This window comes from Mesoplodon bidens (assembly GCF_964165515.1).
Source record: "Mesoplodon bidens genome assembly, chromosome: X".
Taxonomy (NCBI): domain Eukaryota; kingdom Metazoa; phylum Chordata; class Mammalia; order Artiodactyla; family Ziphiidae; genus Mesoplodon; species Mesoplodon bidens.
In genome coordinates, this window is record NC_138163.1 from 55,371,093 (window position 1) to 55,395,853 (window position 24,761).

Below are 24,761 nucleotides of genomic sequence, written 5' to 3' on the forward strand. Positions count from 1 at the left end.
GAAATTTATTTGCAAATAGAAATAGTATTCAAGAGAAATCAAGTTTATAACCTGATAATCAGATGACCTGTCATTTGTCTGGCAGTTCACTTTTAGAAAGCACCTGCACATTTATTATTTTATTTGATCCTAATAACAACTCTGTAAGATAGTTAGGGCAGGTGCTATTTCCATTTTATAGATTAGAAAATTGCAGGTCAGAGAGGTTCAGTGATTTCTGCAAGGTCACACAGCTATTTTTACCTTGAAGGCTCTGTATTTGGAGGGTTTCTAGGACTTTTCTTTGAATAGTCTGTGTTATTTTCTAAGCTTAAAACAACCTGCAGAAACAATCACCAGGGTGACTTATGGCCCTAACTGAAGCTGTGTCGACCAGGAACAAGCATTTTTTAATATGGAGACACAAAAACACAACCCTCTTTCCCTCACAAAAATTATATGTAATCTGCGTGTACCTGTGTGTGTGTTATGAATGAAGATATGACTGCCCACACCTGTTTGTACTGGTTGAACCCCAAACAAAATCTTTCTTTGTTATCAAGTAGACAGAAGTATTGGGCAGACCAGGATGAGGAGTGAGTGTGCTAGAAATGGAGAAAGAGCTGAGAAAACCATAATTCAAAAGAGTCATGTACCACAGTGTTCATTGCAGCTCTATTTACAGTAGCCAGGACTTGGAAGCAACCTCAGTGTCCACTGACAGATGAATGGATAAAGAAGATGTGGCATACATATACAGTGGAATATTACTCAGCCATAAAAAGAAACGAAATTGAGTTATTTGTAGTGAGGTGGATGGACCTAGAGTCTGTCATACAGAGTGAAGTAAGCCAGAAAGAGAAAAACAAATACTCACACATATATATGGAATCTAAAAAAAAAATGGTCATGAAGAACCTAGGGGCAGGACAGGAATAAAGACGCAGACCTACTAGAGAATGGACTTGAGGACACGGGGAGGGGGAAGGGTAAGCGGGGACAAAGTGAGAGAGTGGTAGTATATATATGGACATATATACACTACCAAGTGTAAAATAGATAGCTAGTGGGAAGCAGCTGCATAGCACAGGGAGATCAGCTCGGTGCCTTGTGACCACCTAGATGGGTGGGATAGGGAGTGTGGGAGGGAGAGGCAAGAGGGAGGAGATATGGGGATATATGTATATGTATAGCTGATTCACTTTGTTATAAAGCAGAAGCTAACACACCATTGTAAAGCAATTATACTCCAATAAAAATGTTAAAAAAAAGAGAAAACAACGCAGCCAAAATAAATAAATAAATACATAAATAAATTTATTTTTTTAAAAAAAGAGTGTTTGAAAGACTGGCCAGGAGAAAGCTGGGGAGGGAGGACACTAAGAACTGTGTGGAGAAAGCAACATAGAAGTTACTTGTACAAGTTGAGTGGTAGGACTCCCAGGCACAGTACAGTGTTATGTTTCTGACAGCATTAAGTTTTTTTTTTTGGACAGTTAAGTTTGGAATTGTTCCTGGTTTTTGCTGCTGAGAGTCTGATGGGAGAGGGAGAGTGAGGTGTTCCCCCTCATTATTTCTTAATCTTCCTGCAGGAGGAAATTGCTCTAGTTATGTTCACTGCCCTTGAACCTGTCATGTTCAAGCAGGCTAGGGTATTTTTTTTCTCCCAAATAGTACATCCAGTCAGCCAGTCTTAATTACTTCCAGTTCATTGCATTTCCCAGAATCCTAATGAGGTGTGGCCTAGTGGTGCGAGCGCAGGACCTGCAGTGGGAAACCTTGAATTCTAGTTGCAGATGTGACACTGCTCCTCTCTTGCAGAGGGCAAGTCTCTTAACCTGTTTTGTCCTGCTGTTAATGGGGTTACTAATATTTATTTAGCTTATAGTAGCAGGAGAATTAACTAGTTAATGTTGGTTAAGAGGGAAAAAAAGAAAAAAAGGGCAAGTTTTTGTGTATCGTGTTCATTTCCAAATGCTAATTCTTTCAGGATGATATTGACAGGAGGCGCCTGCTCCGTTGCACTTATCAAGCACCTCCTGGAAGTCTTGCTGTATGGATGAGAAGCAAAATTCTGTGCCATGACTTCTGTAGAAAATGTAGCTACCTTCAGGCCCTGTTTCTAACCTGGGTGTCTGTTTTCTGCCCATCTAAGAATATTCCTCTATCTTATGGTTTCTCAGAGGTTAAGTACATTTTTTTCTCTCTCCTGAAACCCTTTTTAAACTTTCTGAAATCCTTTGTGAAAAAGGTTCCATATACATGCAAGGTGCTTTAGTAATTGTTGTTCTGTTGGTGCATTGCATAACTACATTACAGATTTCTGATACTCTGACAATTTCAGACTGCTCATAATATTAGCCACTTTTCAAGGTGTAATTATGGATTTACTGTGCATGGTTGCCAGCACTCTTACTTCAGATAGTAGCCTTTTGATTAATCTCTGTTTACAAAATCAGGTCAAATTCCAGCCTACCCTCAGCACCCCAACCCTGGCATAAAACGAGAAGGTCTGTTAGGATTTGGAAGGACGGGTAGGGGTTTTGAAAGGATGAATAAACATTTCCATTACTTCCTTGAATCAGTCCTCTTCCTATTGCTTCTCATTGATGCTTCATGAGGTGATGCCAAAGTGTAAGCTCTGTCTTGTCTCCAACACTGATTTGCTGCAATGCTTGTTTTAAGTCACTAGAAATTGGAGGTTACTATGGATTTCCTACAGTGCCTAATAATTTCAACAAACCAAATGCCCTTTATTTAAACTCCAGTCATAATTAGAGGGTTGCCAATATTAAGCAACCGATGGAGTCTGATTTTGAGAAATGTTTATTGTGCCTCATTAAATTTGAAATTAGTACTTAAGATCAGAAATAAATAATCTGTTTATATTTTGGTAGTGGATGCTGTGTGTGCACACCCTTTCCTCTATGCATCCCAGTGAACTGAGACACCCCTGTGTTTGCCGTGGTGGTAATCAAAATAGCTACACCAAAAGAGAACTATGGAGGCTTTCACTGATGACAAACAAGAAAATGATCTATTGAGTTGCATCTAGTTAGAAAACATTAATATTAGAAGCTAACACATTCACTATTTCTAAGATGGTATATAACTTGGTTGTTTTTTGTCAGCATGATCACATATTACTGGCTTGAGCAACAAGCTGGTACAAGGGAAATGAATTTAGAATGGTATGCCAAAGGCTGTTACTCCTTCACTCTTAAATAAGCTTGTGGAGACAACTGAGTTTTAATTGATGTATAATATAAATAATGAGATTGGGGCTGGAACTGGATTTGGGGGTGTTGTTTTGGCCCACAGGCACGGGGCCACCCACTGCTTTCCCTCCAAATATTCTGAAAGTTTTTCAGTTGGCAAGGCTTGCTCAATAGAAATTGTACTCTGCAGGCAGTCAAGGCTCTGTAGCTGCTAAGTAGTAGAGAATTGAGACCAATGAAATAGAATTTAGCAGAAATGGACCAGCTCAGTGTGCTGGACCTTCTCTAAGCCAGGAGGGCTCAAAGATAGGCTGGATTCAGGAGAGCTCATACTGTGGATCTGTGGGCCATTGCTTGTGGGACGTCTGATATTGGTTTCTTACTGTCAGTTAGACCAGCTTTACCAAATCATAGCTTCTGAAGTTGAAGCTACCCCTTAAGTCATCACTAGTCATCTTAGGTCACCTTGTAAAGATGGTTGTAAATGCCTCTAAAGGACAATTGAAATGGTCACCAAGGTTGCAGGGAAGAAAGTAGCTCATTCCTGGATCCTTCGGGCTGTGTGACTGGGTCCTCCATCTAGGTCTGGAGAACTATCTCCAGTTAGTGTGTGCCAAATTTTTCTTTTGTCTATCTGCTACACTATACTCTCCTGACCCACTCACTGAAAATAGCCAAAAAAGTCATTCAGAGAAAAATAGGTATAAAGCCGACTAATCACTTCCCTGATGTTTCCATCTTGTGTTTGCTTTCCATCTCAGTAGTAGGTAATGCCAAGAACAGTGTTCCTGGGGATTTTTCTTGTTTTTGTGACTTGTTCTACTGACAGAGTAGTCACAGTTAAATACTGAATCAGTATTTAACGTGGCTGTAGCACTTAACCTGTGTGTTTGTTTTCTTGGCTGTTTAAGGGGGAGAGTAACAATTGGCACCTGCTTGTAAAGTACTTTAATATTTGGGGATGAAAGGCACTCTGAGCCTGCAAAATAGCTTTAATGTGTTGTAGTTACATATTTGGGGATGGTGATTAGACTTCAGGGTTTGCTCCATTGGTGAATGTGGTTGATAGCTATTTACTTCTCAGGTTGAATTTTGTTTATGTGGGATGAGATAGTATGACTCATGTGATTGGGTTAGTCATTTTATTTAAACTACTTGTATCCACACCCAAGTCTTGTTGATTTTGCATTCCTGTGTAGAATAGGCATTAACTGGTTCCTCAGAGCTTTTTATAAGCAGATATTATTTTAAAGTGCACTGTGCCCCACAGAGGACTTAGAAAAGGGTCCCAGAGCCTTATTCAGAAACCTGCTTTTATCTATATAATGGGATGGTGCTTAGCCTGGTCATTCAGTAGGCTCTTTGCCTCTGAATTGCATGGATTCCTGAAGAAAGCTGCTAGGTTTCTCAAGGAGGCCTTTGTAGTAAAATTTGCACTGGGTTGCTCTTCTAAAGTCACAACTTTGACCCAATAAAAGATGAGGGTGGGGAAAAGTGATTTCCCTAAGCTGCCTTTGTCACCTCTAGGTAGTCTGACCACATCAATGATGCCAGTGGAATTTTAGCAGTGATGACAAAAGGCCAACAAGAGGGGAACTCTTTCAACTTGACTTGGATGTTAACTAAATGGGCTGTGTTTCCCACTGATAGCCCTGTCCTAAAAGCCATTGGAATCCTAGAGTTCCCTTCCACATGCAGAAAAGTAGCTGCCACGCTGTCAATCTGCAGAAATTTTATCTACCCCTTGTTTGGAAACAGTATCATGTGTCACTACTGCCATTCCCAGAGATATGATGGATGATGGGAAGGAAGCACCTAACTGTGGCATCTTATCCTTGGCAGTTATATCCAGACTACTGTGTATTTATAAGGTCATAGTTGAGAGTGAGGACAGAGAACAAACTGTAACTACGGAAGACAGTGGGCAGAATAGATACTTTCTGAAGAAACAAGACCACCTTGGCCTAATAGAATTGGTCACCTGCTTTAACTGCAATAAGAAGCTTCATTCTAAACCTCTTCCATTTCTTCTCTGGTCTTTCATTGATGGATTCATTACATGAGTACTTGCTAAGTGTCCAGCATTGTGGCAGTGACACTTCAAATGAAAGCTTCCAATCCAGTTGGAGGATGAACTGACATGCTACACACTGAAGTAATCATAGAACCTGAGGAAATGCATAACTAAATCACACAGTCTGTACACTAAGTGCTGAGAACATGCTAAGCTATGTGGGATGATCAGGGATGTAGACATATTAGAAATGAAAGAAATGAGATATGAGGGAAGTAGAGGACTTGTGTTGGATAACTGCTTAGCTAAAGATTTAATTTAGATTTAGTGCTAAATGTAACAGGGAACCACTGAAAGGGTTCTTTGAGGCCTTGAAAAGAGAAATGCTGTGATGAAAATAGTGGGCGAGGAAGATTATCCACATAACGTTTTGCAAAATGGGCTAGAGGAAAAGGCAAATGGAACTGAAGAAGTAGTGTCACAAGGTGATGAAAGCTGTTGAAGTAGAGCCAAAAGGACATACACACGTGCTATTTCTAAGAACTTCGTAAGTTTTATAACTCATTTGATAGGAGAGGGCTGTGGTTTGTATTTGTGATATGGGTTTGTACATGTAACAAATATAAAGGCCAAATCCTCCTATGTGCATCACCTACTACCATCAAGCCATTAGGATGCTACTTAGTTCTGTAAAGTTGCAGTGTAATTCTCAAAGTTGCACTCCATAGCCCGTGTACAAGTATATGCATGTGTCTGCAGGTGTATGTGCCTCTGTGTCTGTGTGTTTCATGTTTTGCTGAATGGCTGACATTTTAACCATCCCCAGCAAGAGGTCTATCAATTTGTGACCTCCTTACTGGTACAGTCTATATCTTTTTTTTCATCCTCAGGGTTTGGTGCATGTGTTTTGAATGGATGAATGAATATATGAATCAGTGCATGAACAAGATCCATTTTGTTTTAGAATCCTACAATTTGAGGGGGCTCGAAGGGAACATTGGCATCATTTGGGTTATTCTCTTCATTTCCTAGATAGAAAAATTAAGGCTTCCAGAGGGATCAAGTGATTTATTCAAGGCCATCAATGAGTCAGTGACAAACATGAGGAGGGAATTCAGGTCACCCCACTACACCACCTTGCTTACTGTAGTCAAACTGCATGTGTGTGTGCACACGTGTGTGCGCATGTGTGTGCATGAGAATTAGTGCTGGTGTGTACATAGGCATGGCTAGTGGAAGTTTATTTAGCTTGTTTTCCAGTTCAGGGTAAATATGAGCTTTCTAGTGATGGCAGCTCTGGGGATGGTGCCTTTTATTCCATCTTTACTAATTCCTCCTCCAGCTTTTGTTGTCTGGATGGATGTCCTTGAATATACATTCTAACTGGAGGCATGTTGGCTTTGTTTTTATATAGAATTTACATTTTAATTTTTATGTGTTGAGGATAGTAAGGAGGAAAAAGCCATTTGTCGATTCATTTTCTAAAAACGCCTTTGTGAGGAGATGCCATTTGAACATCTAAAGCAGCAATCACTTTTAAAAAAAGGTTATGCATCTTATCATTATTGATCAAGAACCAGCATTTAAAAATCATTTTGCTGTGCCTCTGATTTAGGATTCCAGTTTTCCTATTTGTATTGATAAGATGACTGAGTGAAAAATTTAAAAAAATAGTTAGCAGATCGCAGTTATAATGCTTTTCAGTTTGATGGGACTTTTAAAGTGTAATTTAAAATGGCTGTTCATTTTCAAATGAAAACCTTAAGGTTTGATGAATTTCTGTTTTCATCTCAGCATCTGTAACCTTTTTTAACTTTGTAGCATGACCTGGGGATTTGTGCCGCTGGGCAAATATTCTAGTCCTGGATATCTGCATTTATTGGGCTTGTTTCTCCTTAGGGCTGAAGTCTCTCCTGGTGATAAATGTGGTGCTGAGAGAGTCGCAGTCACTCTTCCAGAGACTAGGGCACAAGTCAGTCAACTGTGAAAGTAATGCAAAATGACAATTAAAGTAGGGCATTCTGGTACCTTGGGGGCCTGACAAAGTGGAAGTATTTGACTTCAGATGTGCCAGACTCATTAACATAATAACATACTACCCACCCCAAAGTCTCTCTAGAAACCTCCCATATCCAGAAAGGAGCTGCGAGTAGAAAGTAGTTAGCAAAGAAGGCTCCTGAGCAGGTAAAAAAAACAAACAACAACAAAACCCAAGACATTACACAGAAGTCCCTACAGTAAAGATCACGTCATTTCCCTCTCAGAAAAACATCTCAGCTCTCTACCCAGAACTTAACTCTCATTTTCTAGACTGTTCTAACAAATATAATTATATAGTTTCCAAGACAGCAGAGTGGAAATATCAAACTTGAAACAGAAGAGGAGCTGCTTTTGATATACTAATAGTACTGAGAAGTAACAATACTGAGTGTTTTATAGCAAGTTGGTGGGAGACGTATGTTAAAAATTAAAGGCAAGAACTCAAAAAACACAGTGCTTTGGGGTCAGTGAGTGTACAGGCAAAACCTGCACGGCACAGTGATTTATGTTTAGAAAGGTTCTTCTAAGGAACCAATAAGGAACTGTGTGATAACTTTCAAAAAGAAGGCAGAATGGGTAGGATTTTAAATCAAAGTTTTAGTCCTTAGAGGAGAAAGCACTAAGCTATCTAAAAAACTCTGCTATCCAGAAGTATTTATTCTTTAGGTTTTCAGAAAATCAAGATTTTATTAAACCTAAACAAAGTGAGATGTCTGCTCTCAGTGAATCCTAGGATAAGGAATTCTAATTAGAGAAGGGATTTGGGAGAAATATATTAAATGATAGGAAAGTGACTCTTATTTACCACTGAGACAGAAAATAAAAGTTTGCTCTAGATCCATTTTTTTTTCTAATGTCAAAATTTAGGTTTTTCAGAAACAAATATTCTTGTCTCTTTGTTGTGTTCCTGTGTTAACTTGGCTGTCTCATTAGAGATGGGGACATTTCCTAGTGAAATTAATGTGACATTTAGAGAAAATTTCCCCTCTCAAATGTTTCATGTTATTTGCCATTTAGAATACTTAGAGAGGGGATTGGAATAATGTCAAGCAAATTTTGATTAAATAAGGCTAACCAGGAGCCAATACATTCATGCAAAAAAGAAAAGCTCTTCTATTATTTCTTAAAAAGTGTATTTCTGTTGTCATTCTTTATCTTCTGTTGAGATCACCTTGGCAGATAATCTGACAAAAGAGATCCATCTTCTAAACAGCTGGGCTTGCCTTAGAAAACACAGCACATCAGGTCAAAGCCTGTGGCCCGTCTTTTGCTCAGGAGAGTTCTCCACTCTGGATGTCTGTTAGAATTACCTGGGAAGCTTTAAAAAAAAAATACCGGGCTTCCCTGGTGGCACAGTGGTTGACAGTCTGCTTGCCAATGCAGGGGACGCGGGTTCGTGCCCCGGTCCGGGAAGATCCCACATGCCACAGAGTGGCTAGGTCCGTGAGCCATGGCCGCGGAGCCTGCACGTCCGGAGCCTGTGCTCCGCAATGGGAGAGGCCACAACAGTGAGAGGCCCGCATACCGCAAAACAAAACAAAACAAAACAAAAAACAAAAAAAACCCCACCAATGCCTGGGCCCCATTCCATGCCAATTACCTCAGAATCTCTTGGAGTGGGACCTTCACAACAGTATTTAAAAAAAAAAATTCCCTCGTTGATTCTAATGTGCAGTTAGGGCTGAGAATCACCGGCTTAAGGCATGCAAACTATTCATTAAGAAAAGATTATTTCCTTCTTCAGGGTGGTCTGAGTCTCATTGTTTGCTCTACCTGAAGTGTGAAAAAAATTGACTCTTTCAATGCACAGGAGTTGGGTTTGAGCACACGCCTTGAATCAGTACAAGCAAGAACACTTGATGTTAGTATACCCTGACCCATAAAAGGCCATCTATGGCCAGTTAGCTCAGTTGTTTGGATTATAGTTCTAATGAGGCCAGAATAGTGTATCCTACCCAATTAGAATAATTCTGTTGCATACGTTGTTTCCATAACACTAACCAAGCTGCCTCACAAAGAAACCTGATACTGATTAAAGAGGCAAAAGACAATGGATGACTCAGCATAGTTCCATCCATTATGGGAAAATCAGTTCTAGTAACCTGCCTCATGAACAGTACTTCTAATTGCATGAGGATGCAGCATGGGCCATGTGTCCATTATGGTTGGTGCTGGTTTGGGGAATGGAATATTTACATTTGAAGGCCAGGACCCATGAGAATGGGAGGAGGGTTTACTCTTTTAGACTAAGAAAAAGGAGAAAGATAGGAAGGTGATAAGCTTCAATGATACTCTCCTACCTACAGTGGCAGATCATGGCTGGCTTTTCTGCCCAGGTTAACCCACCTGTATATCACAGCAAGGGAAAGAGAATTGTTAAGGTTTCCATAACCAAGCCTTTTAGACCTGTGTCCTCTTTTAACTCAGTGCCTGTGAGTGGGAATCCTCAAGGTGAGATATATTATTCCATTAGGACCAAGAAGTAGTACAGTCACCAAGGATAAATTTGTATGGTTTTGCTTATTTGCCCAAACAGAGTTCTGGCACCATGCCTGGAGGTCACATCTCCACAGGGCTCCATATTTGATGCACAGTGCACACAGATTGGACACCCTCATATGCAAGTCTATGTAAAATATTCTACTTGAAAACTGGCTTCTTTAACATGACAGTATCTTGGGATGTTGCTCATGCTTTCCCTGTAAAACCAGTATCCTCTTTTCTTTTACATCTGTTTCTCTATCTATTAACTTTCTTGAAAAAATGATTTAGGAAGTTTGGAGGCTGAGATGGAATGTATGCATGTTACTCTTTTATTGCCCGAATGTGGTCAAATCCCTGCTCCTACTCTGGTATCCAGTTTCTGTAGAAAGCAGAGGATAAGGGTTTCCATGATTCCCACCATGAGTCATGATAAATGCACTTGAAATTCCCCTTTGGATTTGTGTTCTATTATGCCTATTTTATAGAGGAGGAAAATGAGACATGTAGAAATTAAGTAATTTGTCCCGGGTTGTACAAACTAATAATTAAACTCCTGAGTGCTTAATCAATTCCCTGTTTTATTTGGATAGAATGCTTTTGGGGTGGTGGTTAGGAGATTTCCACTTATTAAATTATATATTGTACTGAATATCATAGAAGAGCACATTTACCCAACACCATTTTTGCATTTTATGTTGGTATAAAAATCAGTTCAAGAAGTGTTTGTTGGTTGACTGACTGATAGACAACCTCTTCCAGCATTGTATTCCCCATGCACCTTCAAGTTTGCTTCCTCCTTCTGTAATTATGTTTGCAACAATTTCAGCCTCCATTTTCTTACGAACAAATTAGAAGTGAACTGACCCTTTTGATTTTCATTCTCCCAATCCATTCCTTCCAACAGCACAAAAACTTACTTGTGGTTTTCATTAAAGGGGATTTTATCCTCTATATAAAAGCAGTGCGGGTGGATATTATACAGCTCATCTTCAAATAAGGGGCATGTGGAGGGCATGGGCATGCCTGAGTAAGTACAGGGCAGTGATGGGATTTAGTTTTCTTCTCCATATATTCTTCCTTCTTTCTCTCACCTACTCGCCACCCCCATCCCCACTTACTCTAGATACTTAGGGTCCCTATCATGACTACTGGCTGTTTGGTGCTCATGTGGTAGTTAGATCTGCTATCACCTGTCCTGTTTTCCCCTCTACGAAATTCTGAGCTCCTTGAAACATAAAGCTGCACCTAAGAGCCTAGCGCAGCTAATGTGCGGCACGTAGTCATCGGAAAGGAATGTACTATTTTGTTAGCTCGACAGCTATTGTGTTTCCTTTCCCAGGCACTTTCAGTTGAAGTGATTTCAGAAGGCCCTAAGGAATGGTGAGAATGGTGAGAATTTCTGGTAGACTGGCAGGAGAGCGGAGGAGATGTGTTTGGGCATTTTTCAGTTTATACAATGGTTCAAGGAGAGTAGTACTTTAGTGTTGGAGGTAAGATCCACTTTACTGGACTTTCAGTTACTTCAGTGTTGACTTTTCCCTGTATTCCCCCTTCTAAGGCTGCCCCCCTTCAATCCACCCCCAACCTCTGGATGCTCATCAGCTGTTAGCCCATCTCTTTCATCTGGCAGGTATTCTGCCTTTGCTTTTGTAAAACCATTGCTCAGGCAGTCTGCTATAACCAGATTAGACAGTGGTGTTTTAATGATAGGAACTTGCTATGATAGGTTTGCTTGCAAACTTCATGTTTCACATGAAAGGCTTTGGCACCCCCTGTGGACTGCCCTTCATCCCGTTTTAGGCATAATACTTGTTTGCCTTTATGTCTGTGATAAAACGAAGGCCTTCCCGTATAACCAGTGCTGAGCAAAATGTCTTAAAACAAAGGCAAGTGCAGTTTAAATCTACAGTGATTACCTTGCTTGCATTTCCATATCTATGGAATACATATTTTAACATGTTAATTATCTACTACTAATAAAAATACCTTTGAACTTCCAGTCAATTTGATGGGCACAGAATTGTGTCCACTGGGGAATGGGAAGCAATTAGTTTCTGTAAAGATTTTGGGTCATGCTGTATCTTCCCTAAGTGGTTGCATGGTCGGTAGCCAGGCATATTCTAGGGGATGTTTGTGTCAAGTTCATCTTCATCTGCCTGGGAGAGCTGCCGCAACAGAGCCCCCAGGGCCCAAGGAGGTGGCAGGCATTCGTCAGGCTGTTGCACCACTATGGCCTTGGTTTCTGATTCATTCATTGCCTCTTGCCCAGTAGAAAAATTCCTCCTAAATAAGAGAGTTTAGCTCTTTTCATGAATCATCTCTGTAACCTTTTTAATCTTTTCTCCCCCCACTGCAGACTGAAAACTATTCTTTTGACTCTAACTACGTGAACAGCCGAGCCCATTTAATCAAAAGGTATGTTGGTTTGCTTGCCTATTTCTACAACTAAGCTTGATTTAATATAAAAAGCAGAAAGATTAAATATTTTTAATGGTGCTGTTTTCAGATTTTGAAATGAAAATGCCTATCTGTTTATTGTAGAAAATTAGGAATATTCAGAAAAGCATTAAAAAGACTAAGTAAAAATCACTGGTAATTCCGCCACCTAGAATCACTGTTGACATTTTATCATGTTTCTTTACATAACTGTATACAGAAATAATTAACAAAATAAAATTGGGGTCATATTAAAATACAGTTTTATGTGATGATTAAGAAATCTAATATTAAAATTTTCTCCTGTGGAACTTCTAGTGAATTCCAGCAAGGCTGTTATTTTGACAACTTTGAAATCATTTTAAAGCTATTTTAATGACAGATAAACTAATTCCTTATCTTTAAAAAACTTTATAGATGAGAGAGGGAAAGAAAAGATATTTGCCTAATCCAATAAATCTTGAAATAGAAGTATTTCAAATGAAGTGTTCAAAGTTGAAATTTGTGTGAATGGTTGGTCATAACTCATTTATCCATGGAGCTACAATGTATGTGAATACAGAGCTGAATACTGCCAAGGAAGATTTCTATATGGTGCGGTGGGCACTGAGGTGCCCAAGCCAGGCAAGACAAGGGGTTCAGGGAGTCCTCTAAGGAGAGAACTTGTGCAGAAAAATTGGTACTGACCATTCAGATGATGCCTTTATTACTGTTTGAAGCAAATATTCTCTTGAATGGTCCAGTCGTTATTCTGCAGCTAAAATTGAACTCTGTGTGTGATTGTTAAAATAATAGAAATGAAATAGAGAAGCAAGCAGGGTATGTTAGAGCTGCAGTAGAGAAGATCTGAAAATTCTATTATTTGCTGGCTCTAATTCCATAAGTTTACATCACCAGAAGGGTAGGATTCGAGGAATAAACTAGTTTGTTGTACAAACAACTTTAATTCAGATCTAATTTAATTCACGATGCTGCAGTAACCCCTGAAAACATGCTAGGTTTATCTGTATCGGTCTGGAATTGCTTGTGACCTTAAGTGTCGATCGTTAATTATCTGAAAATGGATAGCCCAGTATTAACAGTCATAGCATTGTTTGGAAGTTTTTGAGGGGTTCGGAGGAATCCATTTTGAATATTTTCTTGGCCCACAGAATAAAAACCAAAGGGAAGGAATTCAAAATTATCCGACTGATTTATTAGGAGGGAAAAAGCCCTCTTTTTTGTGCACTTATTAGAGTAACCACAGCAGAAATTTGCTTTCTTTCTGCTTCAGAACTGTTATTTCATAGCCCCTTTTCTAAACTTCTGGTAAAAACAGTGACTTACCTTATCCTCATAGATCCCTTGGGCTAGCTCTGGGTACCTGGGAATTCTACGACCAGGTTAAACTCATAGCATAAGCCGGATTTTCATAGCATGGCAGAAAGCTAAGACTCCTGGGCACCCTCACCATCTTAGGTCAGACCTGAATATCCAATGCACAAGGCAAACTGATGAGTTGAAAACTTATGTTCGAACATTTAGCTTTCAGGACACATGTATTTCCACAGCAGCTTTTGGACTCACTCGAACTTCTGATTTTGATTAATTACTTCATATGTTTTTGTTTGCACACACAGACACACAAAAGGCACAACCTGGACTCAATAGGATCTCGGTGGAAAAATCTCCTGATGTTGCCTGAAATCAAAGATAGTGGCTTTTTACCAGAGACAACCTTGATTAAGAGGAAACATCTGAAAGCTCAGGGACACATGCATTTTTGCCAGGTTCTGTTTTTGGAACCCTGAGGGCTTTAGAAAACCACAAAGGCCTTGGAATGTATAGGATCAATTGAATTTAGACAAAACACAATACCTGGAAAGACACAGGGAATCTTGTGTGCTATGCTTTTTTGGGGGGACTAACGATTTTAAATGTAAAATGTGTAGAAAATCTTAAGAGAGTAGTGACTAGGTGATAAAACCACACAAACCATGTTCAAATAGCTCACAGTGATGTTTGAAAGGCGTTTCGCTGTATGTGGTTTCTTGAGGATCCATTTACATGCATGGAAAAAGCTCCTGGCCAGGACATTCTTAATCTGATTATCAGTTTTAATTTTATTATCAAGTCCTTGTTTCTTTAAATGCCAATCCAATTTCAGGCCAACTTTGAGAACTTCTTTTCCTATCCATTTTTCTTCCTCTATTCACTTTCTACCCATCCAAGGATGCTTCTTGGACCCTTCTTTTTGGCATTCTTCAGCAGCTGTTAACTGTCTTACACTCAGACTTCTTTTTCTCTCTCTCATCTGTCTACCTGGGGTAAACCAAAGGAAAGCCAGAGGGCAAGGGGGTTCTCCTAGCATAAATCAAGGTTGAGAAGAGTGAAGAGTATATCTGGAAGGGTAGTGGAAGATATATGGCACATTCACCCATAATCTTCTGCACTGAGTAATCTAGCAATATATTTCTGTAGTTTTTTTTCTTTTTTTCAGAACATGACCTGTAACCTGCAGGTATACCCAAGGTTTATGTCAGAGTCCAGATTAACAAGCCAAGACAGTTAGGATTTTTTCTGGATGGATTTCCTTCCTGCTATGTTTGTTTCCTTGTTGTCATCTCAGAGCAAGGAAAGCCAGCAGTGCTACTTTGCCCCTGCTGCAACACTCTTTCCTCATGCCAGTTTTCTGTGCTGCTGTCTGATACCTGCTTCTGCAGTACTTTTTGAGCAATATCAAGCAGTGCATGTGGCTATAGCTCAAAGAAAATAAAACAGGAAATGAACATGGTACTGAAGCAGTGTGGGGAAAAAAATGAGCATTGGCTCCTAAACCATGCATAGTGCTTTCCTTTTCCACCCAAATTGTCCTGGGGTTTTGCAGCACCTTGTATGGTGCCATGTCTATAACAAATGCTGGTACATGTTTATTGAAGGAATGGAGGGAAAAAGTTGAAAAAAAATGCCTCAGCATTTTTCCATTGAAAACTAGCATTAAATGTTCCCATAAACCTGCAATTTCTGTCCTTTTATGTGCATTAGAATCTCCTGGGAAGCTTGTTAAATGCAGAGTCTCTAGCTTCATCCCTGGAGAATCTCCAGTTTTCACGGGTTCCCAAGGTGATTGTGATACAGGTGGTCCAGGAACCACTCTGAGATCTTCCTTATGTTTCTTAAATATAGTTTCCCTTCTCTTTTGATTTTCACTCTTTTCTCATTCTCAGAAGGTATTTCCTGGGTATGTGGTGTGACCTACTAGGAAGATAAGACCTGTTTCCTTTTAGATTTTTCTGTCTTTTGGAAAGATTTCTAATATTTTAAAGGGTAAATATGGGTCAGAATGTTATTAACGGTCATTCATCAAGAATTTTCTGAGTAATTATTGTGTGCAGAATCTGGTTCTAAGTTTTCTCAGACAAACTTGTCCCTCTATTGGCCACCAGAGCAAGTAATAGAAACATTTGTATTTACAATACCATTGCAAAAGGAACCCTAATTTATTGTCCCACAAAAGTTGGTTTACAAGTTGTTCATCTCCCAAGAAGTACACAGGTAATAAAGCAAGTGGAATCAGCATTTTTTATGCCTGGCATAAATTGTTATTTGTTTTGGGTGAGTGGCCATTTACCAGGCTGTTTTACAATTTGCAGCATCTTGCTTACTGTCTTAAACTGCCTTACAGAAATCCATTCATTAAGCCACTAAATGTCCTTACAGGATGAGAGAAAGTGGTACTTAGAGAGTAAGTGGTACTTAGTTTGTCAGATGGGCAAACTGAGCTTTAAACAGGTTAACTATTCTAAGGTTTGGGGGAGGGGGCTAATACTCCTTGCTTTTTCTTTAGAGAATATATGACTTATTCTCACCTTACCAGTCCCTTAAGTCCTAGTAGCCAATTCTTCTCTATTTTATTATTTCTCTTCTTTCTACCCCAAAATCCAAAAGCTCTGAGGTGGTTTATAATATTTAGATGCATATAGAAATGATGATCAAAAATTTAAAAGACAGATCCAAAACCAATTACAAGAAGCTAAATAGAGATCCCTGGCATGTAACTCACTGCAATTAAACATTATATTTTCCTTGAAGCTTTTGAGAAGCCAAGACAGAAAGGTAAGTATACCAGAGCATGTCATTCTCATTTTTTAATAAAGGAAGGATACACATTTGACAGGAGAATTTTTCTCCTGTCCCTGAATTTTAGAAGAAATTAACATAGTGGACGATGTCTGACTATAGTTTATAGAAGATATAGAAACATTCTTTATATATACATTTCCTATATCAATCCTATAAAAAGACTATGGACATAATATTTAATTGTAACTCAATGAAAGCATTACCATATATGGGAGTAAGGATCATATTAAACAATAACCATTCACTGAGCATTTGTGTATACCTGGTACTTCCTGTGAACTATCTCATTGAGTCCTCAAAATGGCCTCTTGAAAGAGGTTTTAGCAAATGCATTTTATTATTTTAAGTTTTTTATTTTTCTTTCTTTTTTTTTTTTTAAATTGGAGTATAGTTGATTAACAATGATGTACTTAGTTCCCCAACAAGGGATTGAACCTGGGCCCTTGGCAGTGAAAGCGTGGAATCCTAACCACTGGACTGCCAGGGAATTCCCAGCAAATGCATTTTACAGACAAGGAAGTCTAGGCACAAAGACATAGCTATCAGGCCCAGGTTCCCATAGATGAAGTGGCAGATTATGGATTATCACTTGTTCTCATGACTCCAAGTTCAGTGCTCTTTCCACTACAGTCAGGAAATCTAATATGCTACAGGAATAGAGTTTAAAGAACCTAGAGCAGTGGTTCTCACCCTGGAGTGATTTGGCAATGTCTGAAGACATTTTTGGTTGTAACTTCTGGGAGGGGCACTACTGGCATCTAGTGGGTAGAGGCCAGGGATGCTGCTAAATATCCTACAGTGCACAGGACACCCCCCTACAACCCACAACAAAGAATTATGCAGCCCAAAATATCAATGGTGCCGAGGTTGAGAACCTTGCTCTAAGGAATGGTTAATTGCATTGTCCTTATTCTACACCCCTCATCATCGTATATCTCAAGCAAGTTTTAGCAACTGCTGAAATGCAGTCAATTCAGGGTTGAATTCTGTGGTTTAAGGTGACAATTTTGCATTGTGGATTAAAGAAATTTTCGCATGCTTCAGATAGCAGAAATGCAGGTCAAAAAATTATTTGTTATAAAAATGTAGGAACCAGTAATACCATCCAGGCAGGTTTCCTTTCTCCTGAGGTGCAGGGGTGCATGTGGGCAGGACCAGGTTTTTTTCTAAAAAACAAACTTTGAATCTGCTCATGCTGTGCGATTAGTATTTACAGGAAGCCTCCAAATCTGTGCCATAAAACTAGAGGTGGTGACACACTTTAAAGCATGTGTTTCCATTTGGTCTTAATGACCATAAAAGACTCATAAGATGATTGATTTTTGAATAGAACTGCATCCTGGTGGGTCCACAGGGCTGAGTAGCTGCATGACATAATTTGGAGGAGCTGAGTGAGTTGGCCTATTGAGTGATTTTAGTTTTAATACAGTTGATGCTCAGTTATTCTTTCTGAAAATAATTAGCAAACAGGTCAATGCTTCACCCCCTTCTGCCCTTCATTTTCTGACAATTATGGCTTTCCAGTTACTGCCCTTTTGATCTTTTCCTTTTCATATTCAGGGCAGCAAGCATTCTACATCTAGGTTGGTCATATGTTAAAAATCTGCTGTGATTTCCTTTTGACCAAGTGTGGAGAATGACAATGTAGCCATTGTGTCCATGGCATAGCTCTTCATCGTATGTACTGAATGTTCTTATCAAAGCTTCAGAGAGCCAGGCCTGTGGATGTTCAAGGTTGAGCAGATCAAGCGAGTTTGCAGTGTCATCTCCACAGGGCTCCCTTTTCAGAGGTAGAGTAGGTCTGTTGGGACTTGTCCTAATTCACAAGTGTGCCGCTCTCCCTTGTTGAGACAACAACACATTTTCTTGAGTATGCCTTTGCAGCTTCCTCACTGACTAAGGAATGGATTCCCCATTCACTAGGTATTTCAGATGCATAATTTATGGTCCATGGTGGAGCACAGCTGCCGATTCTGTCAGGACATACAAAGTATTAGAAATAGCAGATGGGGCCTCTATGGATGTACCTAATGTATTGTTCTCTATTTTGTGAGAAATGGTGTGGGGTTTTTGGGTAGTATGCTTAGTGCATTGAATGGTGGATTGATTTAATAGGTGCAAGAAAAATGTACACACAAAGTCTTGAGCTGCAAGTTGCCATGTTCTTAGCATAGCTACACTCACAGTTTCCTTAGAGTTCGCTCTCTGGTTCTCACATTTGTCTTACTTTCCATGAACGAAGGCTCTCTTCTTCTTAGCTCCTACCTCTCCTCTTTTTCTTTGACTCTGTCCCTCAAACTTTCTCAGTTAAAACTGACCTGAGTTCTCTGATCCTGATAACTCTTTCTATTTGAATTGCATTACCTCAATTTCTGCCACTTTCATTTTCACAGTTGGTTAGTAGATACCTTTGGAAAGGTAGTATACATAGTGTTTAAGGGCCCAGGCTCTGCAGCTAGACTGCCTGGGTTTGGTCTTAGATCCGCTACATTTTAACCAGCTGTGTGACCTTGGACACGTTATTTAACTTCCGTGTGCCTCTCTTTTTTTACCTGTAAATGTGAATATTAATAGCACCTGTCTCTTATAGAGTTGTGATTATTAAAATAGTTAACTCATGTCAAGCACTTAGAACAGTGCCTCATGCACAGTAATCCTTCAGTAAACATTAGCTGTTATTACTTTAATTTGATTATATAAGAAGAGAAAAAAAACCTTCTGAAATGATGATTTTTTTTCAGGTGGTTGTTTCAGAGTTGTAGCTTCTTCCGCCTCGCCCGTAGTGATGCAATGAAGATAAGTGAATGAAAGTATTAGCTGCATCAGCATCCAGTAGTGGGAACCTCTCTACAATGTTAAGTTCCGTGATCTTTAAACAGAAATTTCTCTTCCTCCTGCCCTGTTGGACAGTCCAGTTGCTGTTGGCCTCACCACAGAGCTGACATCATCCTGGCTCTGAAAGATTTTTAAAAATCAGATCTATCACAGTTATAAATTATCATTCTTTCTTTAACCCAGCAGCTCCACCTTCAAGGACTTAGAGGGCAACAGCCTGAAGGATAGCGGCCATGAGGAGAGTGACCAGACCGACAGTGAGCATGATGTCCAGAGAAGCCTGTATTGTGACACTGCTGTCAATGATGTGCTGAACACCAGTGTGACCTCCATGGGATCTCAGATGCCTGACCATGGTAAGGGCTGATTGGCTGTAAGTTGCAACCATAGATTCCAAAGAACCCAGGACGTTTGGAGGCTCACTGAATTACTTTACTGTAATGAGTGTATTTTCCTACATGGTTTTGAGATGTCCTGACACCTGTCCAGACTCTTCTTCACCCTCCCTGAGTGGATCCCCTATGATCATATAACGTTCAGGCATTTAAAAAGCCAACTACCTATACATATTGCATACATACTCATCAATCATAACTGCACTGCACACATAGGGAATTAGCAGATGCCTTCTCACTAGGAATAAATGCCTCTTTTTGCTTTAGTACATGAATTGGACTGATCAGTTGAGTTGCAGAGAACACAGCACTTATGACACCAAAGGGGTGAGTTTTATTTCATATCAAGTTGTTTAACTTTACCCAGAAAGAGACTCTGTTCTCTGACCACAGGTTGCATACTCTTTACTGAGGAGAGAGTACAAAACTTCCCATTTTGTCTATGGGGCTGTGATGCCAAATCCCTCTAGCTACCATGCAAATGCATGCCACTGTTCATAGGAGAGACCAGGGTAAGAAAACATGGCTGACTTAATGTAACATTCTGTGCATGTCAAAAATGCCTCAAAGCACATGTCAGGAACGGCATCCTCATGTATGAAGAAGAGTCTATTTTTGGGAACTCAGCCACACATGCTTTAGCAAGAGGAGCCAAGCATAAACCAGGGTATAAAATCATTAGCAGAGTTCAGCTAAGGCAGAATGTTCAGATGGACTTGGGCACAAATGTCATTTTCAATGTTTTACTGATGCAAACATGCTAGGCAAAAAGCCTGTCTTTTTCAATTAAGAACTCTGAATTCAGCTTAGTGTTTAGGCTCAGTGAAGGTTCAGAATGCTTGGCTATGTCTTGAGAGACGCAAGCTCAGCTGGGAGCCCCACTGCTAAAAGACTTAAAGATGAGAAAACAAAATATGGTGATTATGTGCTGGTCTTCAGCTGTTTCATTTCACTGTAAACATCATTAAATGCTTTTGTTTTGGTCTTGTAAATGAATCCAAAGGGGGGGGAAATGTACGATCCACAAAATAAAACGTTTTCTATGGAGAAAAAGTTAGTCACTGTAGATTCTATTAAATTGTTTAATCCATCCCCTCCCCAGCAGATCCAAGTGTCAAAGTCTATAATATATATGTCACTACCGATTGTGCACTGCTGCCTTTTCTCATTGGTGAGTGGTGCCATCCTCAGAGATAATATACTTTCTGGGTAACCTTACTAAGACTAAAGATGAAAAAATTAAACACTTATATAACTGAAACAGAGGCTATTTGATTCCCAGAGGATTAGCAGCGTGTCACAGGATACAGACTGATATGTATCATTTACTAGTCTTGTGTCTCAAAGAAATGCTTTTTCATTTGTATCAGAAAGGGTTTTAGTTAGATGCTCTCTAAAATGAAATGACTCCAGGAAAAGAAATAGTCATAATTGATTCTCAATTTGTGCCTGGCTAGAACAACATCTGTTTTAGTTTTTTGTCACATGTCTCTAGGAAAATAGTACCAGTGGACTGCAGCTAATTTTTCTGAGAGAGTGTTTCTTACAAAAGGGATGTATTGTGTATAGATACTGTAGATTTGTAATAATGAGATTCTAAAGCAAATGTGTGGCATTATCCCAAGACTCTCCTATGTTTAAGATGGGGATTAGACACATACACACACACACAATTTTTTGCTCTTCTGTTTTGGCAACACTTTTACATTTTGTTTCTCAGTATTCGATTCTTATCTATGTATCTTCATTTTTTCCATTATTCTAGCAGTGGCTAAACCTTGAACCAACCCTCGGGTTTGTTCTTTTCAATTTGGTTGAGTCATTAAAGTTTAGTTACAAAGGGAATTCAGGCCTTGTTTACAACTCTGGCTCTACCTTATGATATCCCAGTACTACTGAGCTTTCCATAATGGTACTTAATTGTATCCCCAATCAACTCTAGGCTAGCCACACAGGTGGTGTCACCAGTTTACTTGGGTTGAATATTGCTACGTCAAACAATAGCAGTGATTCAAAAATTAACGTTTTCTAGCATTTTCTCAAACTTGGATTCATATAATAAATGTTTTTCATTTTATCCTAAGGCACAGTGGTTGAAAGACAATCACTGACTGATTGCATTTTGATTGCCCCAACCAAACACATCTGTGAGCTGGGTCAGGGTGGAGATATGATGGAATGGCAGGAATCTCTTCTTTCTGGATTATTATCAATCCTGGTATCACTCTCAACAAGCCTAAAACCAGGTCAGTGGGTTGATGAACTGGCTGAGCTGAATTTCCTGGTTGCCAGGTGACTGAATTACATTTATCATCTGCAGTGCCTTTGAATTAATATGTCTCAGATTGTCCGCCATACTGTAGCTCTTGTCATGGCTTCCCAGAAAAGAAGGTGATCGAACATTCTTTATCCTGTACTTCTACTGGCATATGGCACTTTTTTGCAATGCTATATTTCTATAGCTCTCAGAGTGCCTTGAGAACAAGTAAGTGTTATCACTCAGCAGATTTTACCACCTGATCTGGTTCCTGATGTGATGTGGTGCTGAGCTGGGGAGTCGCACTCAAATCTTTTAACCATTGTTTTCCTTCCCTGAATTTGAGTTATTTGGTAAAATTACCACCTTCTGGCAGGGACAAACATTTCTCCCTATGCAATTTCTGCAGGCAATCTCTAAGAAGAATAGCCAAAAAGTAGGGTGGTCAGAGATGCCAGAGGCTCATGGGTTTGTTGCACAATTGGAGGTTTCACTGGGCTTGAATATCTTCCTGTCAGGGTTATTTTTGGATTGAATAGTGCTGGGTTAAGAGGCTTTTGTCTCCTTGCTTCTTTGCATGCCCATTTGTGATGACTTGGATGTCCCATTATGCATACTCAAATGTGTAGTCCTGATATGAAATTAGAGTTTATAGGTTCATGTCTTAGAACCGTACATACTAGTCCCAAGCCCAACTAATTTGTTTCAAATCACACTCAATCTTTTACCTTATGATTTTAATTATTGATTATAAATTCATCATCTGAAAAGATGACTCTAATTGCTCTAATATGCACCTAATTTGGAGTTCACTACAACACTGAATTGGTTTCCCCTCCCATGCTAATTGATACCAAATGGAAGCAACATACAGAAATTTGTGATAACATATAGCTGATTTTGACATCTAAAATCACCAAAATGCAATATAATGATTGCTTTATTTCTGGGAGTGTAGGTTCTTCTGCATGTTCCTAAACTTGTTTATTTGCTAGTTTCATCACCTGAATATCATTTAACATGTTTGTTGTGTAAAACATGGATTTGAAGAACTTGATCTGTGTCTAATGTAACCACTGTTGCAAATTAGCCATGAAAATGTTCTGTAGACTGCATACTATGCATATTCTAGTTTCAACCACAGGTTATTAAGATGTTTACACTTTCAACACTCTACTAACAATGTGTAATTTAATTTCCTCTAGGCTTTTAATGAAATTATGATGCAGTGACTGAACATCCTTTCCTTATCTTCTTACCTATCCCCCGACTCACCTCTCACCTCACTAAATTTCCAAACACTCATTTCAATTAATCTCTTGGCAAAATAGGGAGTTCTCAGTGGAGAATATTTTGTGACATTGCAAAGCAGTGTGCTGCTGGGCTCCAGAAATGGTAGCATGAACCAGATGTTCATAGAGTAATTGAAAATTCCATTTTATCAGAATAGCATTTGCTGTCAAAAAGTTTTATCTTTACTTCAACAAAGAGGTTGATTAGCTCCCCCTGGACCCGAATTAGCATCTTTCAGGCTAGATATACTGCTTTGCAATTCATGTGGTTATTTCTCCCCTGGTTTTTCTCATATAGAATCTTTTAAAGGTGTCTTTAGCCTATTGAAAATATACCAGGTAAAATGTTTAATTACTTGAACACAGTAATGTATATGTATACACTGTTTCTATATATATGACTTGCAGGTTTTTTTCATCTTGCCTCAGGTATACAGCATTCTAACCAGACAGGAAAAATCCATGCATAGATATATATTATTCATTCATTCAGAAATATTTTTGAGTGCCTACTATATGTCTGGCTCTGGGAATGTGTCAACTACTTCTGTTATTGACTGTGAAAGTTATCTTTTTAGCTTTGCTTATCTGGGTTTTACTGGGGTGACCAAGGTCAGCTCAATGATGAAATGAATAATTCTTTCTGATTTTAGAAATCATCATAAGAATAGAGCCTGGGACTAATAAAAACCTTATTAATATTGTGCCAATAGAGCATAAGAAACAATAAAAGAAGACTGTTACACTCAAGATTTTATTTTTAGTAAGAGTATCATGAAAGGTTCTTCCTTGATGTTCTAATTTGAACAGTGTCACAATGTTAAACATTTTCTTTTTAAATCCATCTACTCTGAGATTGAACTTCCTCCTTACTTTTAGTTACTGTCATTGTAAGATGGTTGGTTTAATCTTTGACATGCCCAGTTACCTTGCTGGTTAGGAGGTACTCAGTGATACTCAATACCCAGTCTCCCTTTCATTCTGACATCCAGGACCTTTATCCATTCTCAGTCTGAGCAATGGCTGGGTAGGTGGGAAGAGAAGTGACAGGTGGATGCTTTTGTTTATTTCAACTACATTGCTGCACCAGGTAATTGAACTCCTTCCAAAGCATTATTTACATTTTATTGGCAAGGTAGCCGCTAGAATAAAATGTTGTCCTTAACTAATGGAAACATCCATGCTCTTAGCAGTTGTTTACTAGCATTATTTTAGCCTGGGCCTTTTGGTCAGAGAATTCTTTTAGGACAGCTCTGTTCATCTGCTTTGAAATAAAAGCACTATTCCTTTTCTTAATATAATAATGTTTTCCTGATCCACTTGGAACTTTTAGTCGTCTCATAGTCATTGTCTATTTTAAAATTTATTATTATTAATAATTACCTGTAGTACGGGATTCATTACTCATCATGAGAGTAAATGCCAAGGGCTTTCTTTACTGGTTGACACTAAGAAGTTCTATATTTCTGAGCACTCGGAAAGCACTGGAGGATGGAGGCTATATAAAGGGAGCACACTGAACAATTAGCAGTTTCATTCTCTAGGAGTTTATGACCCAATAGCACAAATGGTCCAGTATGGAATAGACTGCATAGGATTGGTGAAGAAATTAATTAAGATTATTTGAGCTGGAAAGCAAAGTGCATTTCAAAAGACAGTTTGGTGTAATGGGATCCCTTTGGAGGAATA

General features: G+C 39.1%; 1 protein-coding gene across 3 annotated transcripts in view; it reads left to right on the plus strand.

The window, feature by feature from the left end:
* The window catches only part of PCDH19 (protocadherin 19), a gene marked incomplete at both ends in the record, with an annotated part of 106,644 nt that overhangs the window by 45,750 nt on the left and 36,133 nt on the right, over positions 1-24,761 (plus strand). For 2 of the 3 annotated variants that reach the window (XM_081222197.1, XM_081222198.1), the window contains 2 exons: positions 12,092-12,150; positions 19,312-19,484. In XM_081222197.1, the coding sequence (XP_081078323.1) occupies positions 12,092-12,150; positions 19,312-19,484 (232 nt within the window). The remainder of the gene's footprint in view (positions 1-12,091; positions 12,151-19,311; positions 19,485-24,761) is intronic. The other variant, XM_081222199.1, reaches the window with a different exon arrangement.